This window comes from Myotis yumanensis, unplaced genomic scaffold (assembly GCF_028538775.1).
Source record: "Myotis yumanensis isolate MYYU_CA2020_CCGP unplaced genomic scaffold, mMyoYum1.0.hap1 SCAF_1, whole genome shotgun sequence".
Lineage (NCBI taxonomy): Eukaryota > Metazoa > Chordata > Mammalia > Chiroptera > Vespertilionidae > Myotis > Myotis yumanensis.
The window spans coordinates 103,960,459-103,973,778 of NW_027223752.1; the positions used below are offsets into that span (position 1 = coordinate 103,960,459).

A 13,320-nucleotide genomic window follows, 5' to 3' on the forward strand; every position below is an offset into this window, starting at 1 on the left:
AACAGCTGGAAGAATGCTTGCGTGGAGGAGTAAGTGCTGACGTCACTCCTTTCCTTCCCAGTGTCAGAGTTCGGGGAACCCACTTCTGAGCAGAGCAGCACAGTTGCTGGAAACAGTGTTGTTCAAGCTGCAGCCCCAGCGTCCTGGAAGCAACAAGAGCCTGCAGAGCTACCACAGGAAAAGCACTATAAGAATCCATGTGCGATGTTTGCTGCTGGAGAGATCAGAATGCCAACAGTGGAGGGCAGCCTTGATTCACCCAGCAAAACCATGTCAATTAAAGAAAGGTAATTAGACTTAATGACTGTAAAGTAATTCTATTAGGGAGGAATTACAACTTACTTTTAAGGAGAGATCTGAGTAATGGGCAAAGGGATGAAATCGTGAGTCTAGCTACATAAGGAGATGTGTTGTTATATTAGAATTCTTTGGGGAAGTCAAGAGTGAATTGCAGTGACTAGGGAGTTCCTGGGGTAGGGGTATCAATTCAATTGTTACCCTCCTGCTCGGGTAAGGCTGGATGAGGGCCAGTTCCAGACTCATATGAGGAAACCACAGAAACAGACATTTGCTTGCTTCATTTGTTTACAGTTTTATTTTATTTTTTGTATTAAAATTTTTGACTAACCAGTGATGGGAACAGAGAGCTTGGCTCTTTCCCTTTCAGATCCAGATGGCATCAAATTTAATGTACTCAGTGTTTATATAAAATCTATATATATAAAAGGCAACCGACCAAAATGACCGGTCACTATGACGTGCACAGCGGCGGCCAGCCGGCCCTATTGGGGTCCCGATTGGTCCACCTCAACCTCCTGTGGCCCCTCCCCCCAACCAGCCCCACCCCTAGTAGCCTACCCCCAGCTGGCCTGACCCCATCGGCCCCCATCAGGGTGGGCCAGCCAGACCCCACCTGTGCAAGAATTCGTGCTCCAGGCCTCTAGTAAGTATATAAACAAATAAATATTTGTATATTTATTTGAGGGACTGAAGATACATTCATTTAAAATGAAGGTAAGTTCATTTAGAAAATCAGTATGTACTGGTATTATTGATTTTTAGGGAGAGGTAGATAGAGAGAGAAAAACATCAATGTGAGAGAAACATCAATCAGTTGCCTCCCGCACACTCCCCGATGGGTGATCATACATGGGACCTGGGTATGTGCCCTGACTGGGAATCCAAATTGCCACCTTTTGGTGTTTGGGACAATGCTCCAACTGAGCTACACTGACCAGGGTCATTTAGAATATAAATTTTTGGGATTAAAATCTAAGTTTTGTTTGTTTTACAGAAAATAAATTAGATGCCTTTTATGAACTGCTTTTAGAAATTTTGTACCAGGTAATAGCTCTGAAAGTTTAAATTTGAGTATCAACATCATAACATCATTTAATTCAAAAGAATGATGGAGGATTGATAGGATAGGATATATTTAAATGGGACAGAAACAGAGAGCGGGAGCTAAATATTTCAAGTTGTATTTTCCTTGTTAACCTTCAGTTGAATGAAGTAGCAAAAGATGTAATAGTGATAGGAACACTGCAGCAAGAAAGGTCTTGTCAATTTCCCGGTGTGATGAGCAGAATTGTTTCTACCATCAGTTACTTACAGTTCTGCCTACCTAGACTTCCTTAGCACCTCCCACCACCCAGAAGTGTTCTTGCTCTGTTAGACTCTGCTCACTCTTATTTACATAGATATATCCAACTACAATGAAAATTCTTCACTCTGTTTTTCCAGCCGAGCTTTTGAACAATATTCCTAAAATATTAACTAGATGATGCCATTTTCAACAAATGCATTATTAAGGTTGTTAGATCTTATTTAAAATTCACAATAAATTAGACTTACTAGACTGAGGAGGCATCAGTGAAGGGCTGACGGGATAAACTAAGTGAGAGGACTGATGTCCTGAATATGGGAAACTGTTTGGCCTGAATCCTCTGTGGACACCTGGCTCAAAGAAGTTGGGTCCCAGAGATCCAACTATTGATAACCGGTTAGGTGAGATGAAAGAGATTTCATTTAAGGATATTAATGAAAATATCACTTATATGCAGTTCTGATGTTCTATAGATCAAAAAGTATTTCTGGGGTAAAATTCCAATGGAAAATACTAAGATACTCCTTCTCTCAAAGGCTTTTAAGGGGTATTTCCCCATCTTGGAGTACATAATCTATCTGTTGGGACTTAGGACTTTTGGTGAAGTTTTATGTCTATCCATGGTGTGATAATTATTGATTTATTTGCTATTTTTAATAAATTTTAATGTATTTGTATCTTTCTGAAAGCAGTTTGATTCCTACTATAAAACTCTCATTTTAGAAAATTTGAGATGCTATAAAGGTGCAGCTTCTTAACCTAGGCTTTGTGGATGACTGAGGAGTTCAAGGATGGCTGCAGGGTTTCTGGGAACTGCTGGGAAAGGTTCAATCAACTGTGTGTGCACAGGCACTTTCTGGCGAGTGGGAAACAGAACCTCTCTCCGTCTCCAAGGGTGACCCCAAACTGTTCAGAACCATAACAGTAAGGAATGCTTGTTAAATATCCTGCTATTCAGTTTAATTGTTAAATATACAGGCACACTTCAGATTTATGGTGGGTTTGGTTCCAGACCACTGCCATAAAGCAAGTATCACAATAGAGCCCTAATTCTTTCACTGGTGGAGGGTCTTGCCTTCAACTTGTAAAGCATGCAATATCTGTGAAGCACAGAAAAACAAAGTGTGCCTGCATGATGTTTGAAAAGGGATGAGGGGCACTTTATTTAGCAGCTGTGTTTATAACAAATTATGCTAATACAAAATATATTGCCAGTGATCCCCCATGATCTGTTTCAGAGAAGAAGGGAGATGGAGAGAGATAGAAACATCAATGATGAGAGAGAATCATTGATGGGCTGCCTCCTGCCCTCCACACCCCCACTAGGGATGGAGTCCACAATCTGACCATGTGCCCTGACCTGGAATCAAATAGTGACTCCTGGTTCCTAGATTGACTATCAACCATTGAGCCACGCCATCTGGGCTCCCCCTGATTGTTATGGTATTTTACTTTTACTTTGCTGAAATAACAAAACTGTATGTCCTTACAATCCATTTACTTTCCTCTAAATTGGGTTTGTAATCCCTTCTGTTAAAATGAGATAATGAAACTTGACCTATTCAAAATAAGAATGCTATCCATGTAATTTTGGGGGGTTTACTTTTCTTTTTCGAGGTGACAGATAAAATAGAACTTTTAAACCTTATTCTGACTTCCTCTGACTGCCTCATTTGGCCAAAGGAGGGGTTCATTTCCAGTGTCCACAAGGGTCACACGGTGACCAGAACTGACAGCAGGACTGGACTCCAGCTATTCCACCTCCTCTTTCAGAATATGATTGATGCTCAAGAAGAAACATATATAAAAGTGTCTTTTCTTTTTTCATCTTTTCTGACATCTAGAATGTCAAGTTTGAACCCTAATGAGCATAAAACTTAAGTGCAATCTGCTTTGTTTCATACATGTCCAAATGGTTGGAGAGTAAATTGTTCCTGTTTGGGAACTTCTTTGGAAAAGCATTGCAAATCAAATTATGTTTATGTTATTTAGGGATAAAACCTTTGATACTTCTTTATAAGTACACTAGGCTTTTAGAATCTTATTTCCACTACTACTGAAACAACCGAATCTGAGCTTTTATATTTAGGGAGGAGATTACTAAAAAAGTCAAAGGAGCCATGCCTTCTCTTTGGGAAATTGGTAGAATGTGAGGACTTAGTTGAAGAATATTGAAAAACTCGCCCATGCCTCCTGCCAGCATGCAGAATCCTGACTTAGAGGAGCAGTTGGGGTCCCGCTGTGTTCCCCACATGCCCCTCCATCCACCCTGCTGCCTTCCACCCAGCACAGGCTGTATTCATGCTTCCCCAGCAGATTCTGGGTTCCTCTGGGAGATGTCAGCCACTAGAGGGCCCCAGATTTATGTAAGAATTAGTGATGAAGGTATCATTCCCCTTTAACCTTCCTTTTTTGGTCTCTGGCTTTTCCTCATTTAAAAGACATGTTAGTTCACTCCTTCAGCCTGCAAACTAGCCAAGGCCATTGTAAATACTAACCAGTGCTGTCCAGCCCTACCTGAAATCTATGAGGTGCAGTAATTCTCTGAAACGCAGGGACATTTTTAAAGAGGGAAGAACACAGGTTGAAGATTAGGGGCACATGGTTTGTCCCTCCCATGGTATTTTTGCTGAAAAAAGTGTGGGCCATGGCAAGAGGCGTGAACATTTCCCCAGGCGACCTGGCAAGCACATGCTCTGGCAGCCCTGGCCAAGCCTCGGGGTTAATAGGCTAATGCAGAGCCACTCACTAGGTTCTCAGCCTCAGACTAAGCAGATGCCCAGCCTCTCAGCATCACAGCCCTTCAAATAGCACTTGGACTTGGTGGGTGTTGGAGGTGCTGACAGTCCTTTGAATGGCATAGACCTTCATTTATGTCACGTGTAACACCAGACACTTAGCTCCTCGGCCCTCTCCAGCACACGGTGGTCTGCGGTGAGTCAGAAGGGTTGTGAGACTGCAGGAGGCAAGAAGGCATTTGGAAAGGTCTCTTGCTCTGCTCTGCTTGTGGGACACCAAGTAGGAAATCTAAAGGGACAGAATAATACATTAAAGTTTCAGTGTGTGTGATTTTTAAGTTATCCGTCATTTGCATTCCATAGGCTAGGGCTGGGATCAAGTACCAGGTGGGCTCAACTGAAACACAGTTCCATCCAGATTATTTTGGTTACTCTGTAGTCTTTGGAAGTCCCTGATGATGGCCCTGCCAGCACATCCAGAAGCAAGATTTCAGGTTCTTGGAATGGAGGAATCTTTGAAGGCCAACCCGGGATGTAGGGAGAACATTATAAGAAAGCCAGAGTGCTGTGCTGCCCCTGAAACCTGAGGGCAAACTGTGTCTGGTCAGCTCATGCACTAATGCTGTGACACCAGCCTGGCGGAAGGCGGGACATGCCTGGTTTGGAGCCACATCTCCCTGTCCTACTGACACGCAGTGTGGCTCCTGTCAACCAAATCCTGGGCCTGCATGCATTGTTCCTTGTCTGTCAGATTGGTAATAGCAATATTTAGTTTCTTAGAGACCGCTATGCAGATCAGCAGATTATAAGGTAGACTAATAAGTGATTAAAGATTCCACAACTCATTTTTTTCTAAGTCAGTTTTTAATTCCTCAAATCAGACACCAGGGAAACCAAATGATTATTTAGATGATGTTGTCATTGCTCCAAGGAATTGGGAGCTTTTTTTTTTAGAAGGTCCTCAAAAACTGTAGTGCATTATTTTTAATAAACTCAACTCCTGAGGATGAATTTCTTATTTTTTTAAATTCTCTCAAATCATTCAAAATCAAATCTAATTGGTTTAAAAGGGTAGATGGCCAAGATGAATTACTACTGGTCTACATCAAGGGTGAAGAGACGAGACCAGTTTGTATGAAAGATATAAGTGAGATGACTGTCTGTCTGCACAGGATGATGAATTAGAAGCACCTCTTTATTTGGCTGTAAAAATACTGGCACATTTACTTTTTGAAAGTCCCATGTATAGATACTTTGAAAACTCTGAAAGCTCTATTGCAGCATGCAAATACTAATTATATCTTTTCATGATTTGATTTTGTTAGATTCTTCTTTCTTATTAGAAAAAGCTGACTCATTGAGGATAATTGGAGAAAAGATAAAGCTTAGGTGTATATAGACTGAACTTCAGATGAAAACACTGAAAGGAATTTAGAATTTGTTTTCAAGTACATGAACTAGCCCTTGTAGCATGCAGAGTCTTGTCAGACATCATTGATTATAGAATTTAAGGCTAAATTGATTCTTGAGCCAAATGGGGGCTCTCTTAGTAAGATTCTGACTTCAATTTCCAATGTATGTGTTTTTTCTCCCATAGCCAAGCAATTCTAACATCAGCTGGGTGTCCTATAATTCAACTCAATTCTGACACTCTATCTGGAGTTAGCAGCAGATACCACAGGTTAAAGACTCAGTCCTACAAGACTTCCTCCCACCCCCAATTCAGATGCCAGTCACAAGTCCAGGTTGTTACTTGTACTTCTTACTAGCTATAATTCAGAGGTTCCCACGACCCCCTCCTTGGGTTGATTAATTTGCTAGAGCAGCTCATAGAACTCAGAGAAACACTTACTTACTAGATCACTAGTTTACTGTGAAAGCATGTGACTCAGGAACAGCCAGTGGAAGAGATGTGTAGGGCAAGGTATGTGGGAATGGGCATAGAGCTTCCACATCCTCTCCAAGCACACCACTCTCCCCAAGTCTCCATGTTCCACCAACTCAAGAGCTCTCCGAACCCTGTTCTTTTGGGTTTTTATGAAGGCTTCATTACATAAGCACTATTAAGTTCAGTTGCAAATAGTCGATGATTTAATCAATCTTCAGGCTCTCTCCCCTCTGGAGAGGTCAAGGGGTGGAGCTAAAAGTTTCAGCCTTCTAATCACATGGTTGGTTTTCCTGGCATCAGCCCCCATACTTCTGTGCTTCCCAAAAGTCACGCCATTAATAATAAAAGACACTTTATGGCTCTCATCACTTAGGAAATTCCAGGAGTTTTAGGAGTTCTGTGTCAGAAACTGGGCCAAAGACAAAATATGCATTTCTTCTTATAAATCACAATATCACAGGTAGATAGGTAAGGTGGCATTACATCAGTTTTATGGAATGGACATTTGAGGTCTAACTGCTGTCACGAAGCATAAAGGAAGAGAAAAGAAGAGGAATTGGAAGTGATTGGGGTGGGGATCTGAAACTCCTGCCCACTTTGGGGTGGTTCTTTTCTTCATGGCTTACTTTCCATTATTTGACTGAATGAATGGGCAAATATAAGGTGTGATTATGTATGAATTTATAAATGTAAATGGGTTATTAAGTACTGCAAAATTTTTCTTATTTGTTAAACAAAACTTTTATCATGGAGTATATCACATCCCATCTCCAATTCAAATATTTAATTGAATCAGGAAACTTAATTGAATGGCCCTTTGAGACCATCTAGTCCAGTTCCCAAAATGACCAATAAGGAAGGGAGACCAGGCTACTTAACCCAAGTTGACAGCCAGGCTAGAGCTGCTGTGCTGTTTGTGGGCATGTGTTGATATTTAAAAGGCATGGCCCAGCAGGCTGGGCAGAGAGGGTAAGGGAGTCTAAAGGGGGTTTAATCATTTTTTTCCCAATCTTTAAAGGTGTTGAGCATCAGCTCATTTGAGTTTAAGGATCACCATTTTTCTTTTTTTTTTTTTTTTTTTTTGCCTTTTGTCTTTCCCATGTTTGTCCAAGTCAGCGGTCCTCAACCTGTGGGTCGAGACCCCTTTGGCAGTAGAATGACCCTTTCACAGGGGTCACCTAAGACCGTCCTGCATATCAGATATTTACATTACGATTCATAACAGTAGCAACATTACAGTTATGAAGTAGGAACAAAAATAATTTTCAGGTTGGGTCACAACATGAGGAACTGTATTTAAAGGGCCAGAAGGTTGAGAACTACTGGTAAGTATTCTTCACTCATTATAATAGAGTCAGCTGAAACAGCCTCATGTTCACCAAAAGAACCTTTCACAGGTTATAACATCCAACCAGCTTTATATCAAGTCACACTAGAGTTGAAATAAAGTAGGTTAGGTAAAAGTCCCAGTTAATTAGATTCTTTTTTTATGTATAGCTTTCCCCTGAGGAAAGTTGAAGTAATAATTTTTAAAGTGGGTTTGTAGAGAAGCTTCTGTATTAAGAGGATAGATTGGAAAGACCAAGTTTGTTTGGAGGGGAAAAACAGGGCTTAGGATACAGGAAGAGAAACAATCTTAAACATCTTCTTTCCCTGTAATTGAAAGATATGATATTAAGAGATTGTCAGCTTTTAAGTTTTTAAACCAATTTCTGCTATATTTTCTGCAAGTAAGTTACTACCTAGCAAGTCATTAAATGTTGTTTCATCAAGTGAACAAAAGGGGCCATTAGCATACATGTTTCTCTGGGGTCATGCCCTCAGCCCAAAAAGAAGGAAAAATCACAGCTATTCCTTTAGTGGAATGATAATGCAGTTTTTATCTGGCAAGTCAAATTACAGCTTTGCATTTCTGTCAACTTTAAAATCTTTGGGGCCATCTTAGAAAGGGGATGCCTGTATTATTTTTTTAGACATACTTCAGAATAAATGAAATTTGGAGAGATTAAAATTAGGTAACTGTGGTTATTTAATGGCCAAAGACTTCTAAGTTATCTACATTATGGTTTTATTACAAGTAAGAGTTTGTTGCTGAACTCTTCGGTTGACATGTTTTCCTCTTAGATTAGCACTGCTGAAGAAGAGTGGGGAGGAAGATTGGAAAAACAGACTTATCAGAAAGCAGGAGTACGGCAAAGCGACTGTTGCAAGTAGCCTGCACATACAAGAAGTGGAACAGTCACTCAAGAAGAAGGTAACATTTTCCGTGTTAGGAAAAGCACTGACATCATGCTCGGAAGTGCATCAAACAGGCATGCAAGACTTCACTGATCACTGACTGCTCTGTGAGGCACTAGCACTTCCTTGCTCGTTGAGTTCACACTTAGAGTCTGTTTCACAGCAGCTTCAGGTGATCAAAAGGTAAAGTCTTGAGATGTCATAGAACTGGGAACAGCACCACCTGCATAATGTATTGGCAAACAAGTTCCTAAATTCTGAAGTGTGTACTTTTACTTCAGTTTAAAACCTTCTTAAATGAATTCTGACTCTACAATGTTATTAAAGCCTTTATAATGAACAACTTTAATTGACCACTAACACTTTATACGTTGCATATAAAGTATGGACTTAAATGTCCTATACTGAGATTTAAAACCTAAATATACAAAATAGGGACATAATTTTGTGGTCAGTGAAACCTTATTTCATAATTGTAAGCATATTTCACAATGAGCAGGTATGCCTTTTATTGAGAATATACAGGAAGATATATTACAAGTTTAAATAAAATTAAGTAACGGATTGTCATCATTACTAGCAAGGATTTGATATGCAGAAGTATTGATTATTTGTTAAATTACTAATGTAATGATGACCAGCATTTGACCAGTTAGTGCACACTTTCAAAACAGATATTGGCTTTCCTGCTGCTTGGCCTGGTGGTCGCCGAAGTCTTGCTGGCTGGAGGCAAGGGGAACACCTGGGGCAGGCACATCCACAGGCAGCATCAAAAGTCTTCAAACAGAAAACAAAAAACTTTCTACCAGATGATCACCTGGGCCGCTTCTAGTTCTAAACCAACTTAAGCATCTGTAAAAGAGGGAAATTGTGAATGTGGCCCTTATACATTAAGAAACTTACAAACATGCTTGCACACAGAACTGGGAGGTGGGAGTTCTGACACCATTTTATATAGTATTTCTGGGTCTTTATAGGTCAAATTGGAATACCAATTTGAATTCTCTCTTTTGAAACATGCATGATATTAAAGATAATGACTTAAAACATTTAATTCCCAGTCATTAGTAAATTTCTCAAATAAAATCCCATGTGATTTTTGGATTTGCATACATGTGACGTTTGCATTTTAAGAATGAGATCCTGAAGTGAAAGAAAATTGGGTCCTTCAACTAGGTCCCATTGCCCACAAACTTTATTTTAAAAAATCTTGAAATCAGTAGTTCAAAAATAACTTTAACACTTATGTCATTTTGGAAGATACAAAGAAGCCTGAGAAGATGGCAGGCGCAATGGCCAGGTGAAAATTCAAATAAAGCTACAAAACACAAAGCTAGATAGATTCATCACGGAGAGTGGAAGGAGGTAAATGCTCCACCCACTTAGAAGACAGGTCATTTGAGGCTCTGCAAACCAGAGGCTGTGAGTAGAGGAAGTGACCTGAACTACCTTAACACTTGACTAAGGGACTTAGAAGTCAAGCGATGGGAGAAGGTGACTGCAGTTGCCGGTGGAGTGGAAATCCCAGTCAACAGAAGCACTGGCTCTGAGCATGACTGGGCTTGAGTGTGAATGATGCTCTGGACTAATGGAAGCAATGGTGAACTCACTGCTCCACCCGTTCTCAGTGACCTCATTCACTTTGGCCAGAGACAATCAGCTCTTTGAAGTTAAAATAAGTCGATCTATTTTAGGCTTTCCTAGCAGACAGTGAGACTTCTCAAGTTCTGTGGAGAACAAATGGTTTCACATGGCCTCTGATAAGTCCTTGCCTTGAATTCTTCCCAAGGGCCAGCAGTACATTTCTGTCACACCTCCACTCTGCTCAGATGTGAGGTGCCTTAAACCCGATCTGTCTTAAGACAGTCCCCAGACAGCCGAGGAGTACTTGAGAAACACCACTGCGTGCTGGTGTCTGAATGCTGCCCTGGAGAGCAAGGACAGTCTTGACCTGTGGTATGTGCAGGTGGGACCTCGCTGTGTGGGCCGGCTCAGGGGAGTGAGCACCAGAACCTTCCGTCTTTTCCACCAAGGTGGAAAGGAGCTGGCTTTACAGCCGGGTCATCATTTTCTGCACAATTTCATCAAATAGCACATATTCATGGTCACCACACATTTTACACTTAGTCCTCAAGCTTTTGTGTGCAGTAGGCATAGTCCCATGAGTTGTAGCCTATGGGAACACAGAGGAGGCAGGAAATAGAGACAGGACTCTAAATTGCTTCCACTGCCCCTGTGAAAATAATTGCTGTCCAATAAGCATAATAATTTTATGTTATTTAGTAACCACATTAAAAATGTAAACATTGCCTTAAAAATCTATCGCTGCTGTTTCTGTCAAAGGGTTTATCCCAAAAGAATACAAATTTGTGGTGCAGTAGCCAGCATCTCATTCGGGAGCCTATGTGGTAAGAAAATATTCTTTACGCCCATGAATCGATTTGGGAAACTAAGTCAATTCCTTTTCCTACTGGAATATCAGTCATTTCTCAGGGAATATATAACTTAACAGCAGTTCCTTGCTTTCCAAATCTGTCCCCCAAAACAGAGTTGATAAATTGGAGCACTAATTACTTAGGGAGCTGACTCTGTCCTTTCCTCTGACAAAGAGTTCAGGTTCCTTCTCTCTCCACTCTTCCTATCTCCCTTACCACCTTTCTTTCCTCCTCTTTTCTTTCTCCTGTTCTTGGCTTATTCCAGGGCAGTGCTAACCTGACTTAAACGTTTTTGCTTTTATAGCATATATCATTGGTTTTAAAGCCATTTGGTTTGTAGATTTGTGGAATGTGTACACATGGGCACAATCTGTGGACAGTTTCCTGCAGTGTAATTCATTCCATCAAAAGAGTGAATGCAATGAAACAAAGTGACATTTTGAAGAAGTAATTTGGCAAAAGTTTCTTTGTTACAACAACATTGCAGTTACTTATTTTAAACAAATAACTCTTTTAAATTACAGCCCATGTTGGCATACAGATAGTGAATCCCATGCCCCTTTGTTAAGATAATCACTGGGGATATCAGACTTTTTTAGGAAATAAAAATAGTGTACAGAGTTTGTCATTACAATCCTGGGTCTACTTCTGGGTCGCAAATTATGATTTGATATTTGCTATCCTTCAGTAAGGTCAGGTCACAGAAATTATTATGCTAAGTGAAATAAGCCAGTCAGAGAAAGACAAACATCACATGATCTCATTTATATGTGGAATCTAATGAACAAAATAAACTGACAAACAAAATAGATCCAGAGACATGGGAGCATGGAACAGACTGCGGAATCTCAGAAGGAAGGGGTCATGAGGGTGAGAAGAGATTAACCAAAGAATTTCTATGCATATATGCATAACCCATGCACAGACAGTAGTGTGCTGAAGGCCTGGGGAGGGGGCTGGAGTGGGGAAGAGAGCGACAATGGTGGGGAAAAAAGGGGACATCTGTAATATGTTCAATGACAAAGATAAATTTTAAAAAATACAAGAAAACACACACAAAAACTACCATTATAAAAATAATTAAGCTAAGATCTATGATGTCCCCAGAATGAGTCTTTGAAAATTTAAGGAAGGTACTGTAAATCTGCTACATGCACGTTCTCATTCCTGCTGTCATTGAAATTCTAAATCACAATTTAGGAGTGAAGTCAGTTTAAAGAGCAAGGGGAGGAGGAAGAAAGAGGCCCAAGTTAAAGTTTAGCATGCTGATGGGGGGGGGGGGGGGGGGGAGAGGCGGGGGGAGCTTGCCTGGTGTGTGTCGCCTGCCAATGTGAGTACATGCATGCCTCTGGCTGAACCCAGGCACAAAATCCTGGCAAATGGTTATCACATCTTAACTTGACCCAGCTCTTCTGACACTCTGCAATGTTACCTATCTGTTTTAACCTGTAGGAAGAAGGAGGATTTACAGATGATAGTATCGTTTCTAAACTGCTTTGGGTAAGCCTGACTCTAAAACAGGTGTCCCTGGGTTACAGCAATATGCCTGCCAGCTATAATTCTCACAGGGGTGGCTCCCTTAGTGCCCTCTGGGTTTGGTTTCTTATCCCAAGGCAAGATGTCACTTTCATTCAGAGTGGGGAGCTATCCTGTGTCCTTAATTTTTTTTAGCATGTCATGAAAAAATTTGAAAGGCTTTGAAGTAGATATTTTATGGTAAATGTTAAAACTCAATTAAACTTATGGTTCCCTTTCTATAACTGAGTATCTTCGATAGATCATAAAACTGACTAGAGTATTCTTACTGTACTTGTGGATTTATTTCAGCATTCTAAAAAATGAACAAATGGGAAGGACTCTTTTGAAAAGCTAACTGAAATTGCAATGAGAAATTAACATTCTGTTGGAGAAATCATTGTTTTTTTTTTGTCTCTCCCCCTCCCCACCCGGATCTGATAAGTCTTCTTACCTCTAATCCTCTCCCTTTGCTCTATAGGAACCTGTATATGCTTCTACTTATTCTCCTACTATACCTGCTGCCCATAAACACCTGTCTTTTGTATCTATTAATCAGGTGAGGAAAGCCTAAACATATTAAGCCTCATTGCAATTTCTGAGCAGTAGGGAAGCTTGTTTCATTTAGGGAAGTTACCGCTGCGTGTGTGTGTGTGTGTGTGTGTGTGTGTGTGTAATCAGTTCATATATTTATAGTCAGTCACATATATCATATATTTGGCTCAGACTTTCAGATAGACCTGATGATATTAATTCACTTCATAATCATGAAACTGGTTCAAGAAATACTCCAGAGCAGCGGTCGCCAACCGGTGGTCCACGGACCACAGGTGGTCCGTAAGGTCTGAAAGGTTGGTGACCGCTGCTCCAGAGAGTTCCTTGCCCCAGCTCAGCAATAAT

At 40.6% G+C, this 13,320-nt stretch overlaps 1 protein-coding gene across 6 annotated transcripts in view; it reads left to right on the plus strand.

Annotated features, from left to right (window-relative positions):
* SVIL (supervillin) overlaps positions 1-13,320 on the plus strand; it is a 103,194-nt gene that overhangs the window by 36,430 nt on the left and 53,444 nt on the right. For all 6 annotated transcript variants that reach the window (XM_070428737.1, XM_070428748.1, XM_070428766.1 and 3 more), the window contains 2 exons: positions 62-287; positions 8,357-8,486. In XM_070428737.1, the coding sequence (XP_070284838.1) occupies positions 62-287; positions 8,357-8,486 (356 nt within the window). The remainder of the gene's footprint in view (positions 1-61; positions 288-8,356; positions 8,487-13,320) is intronic.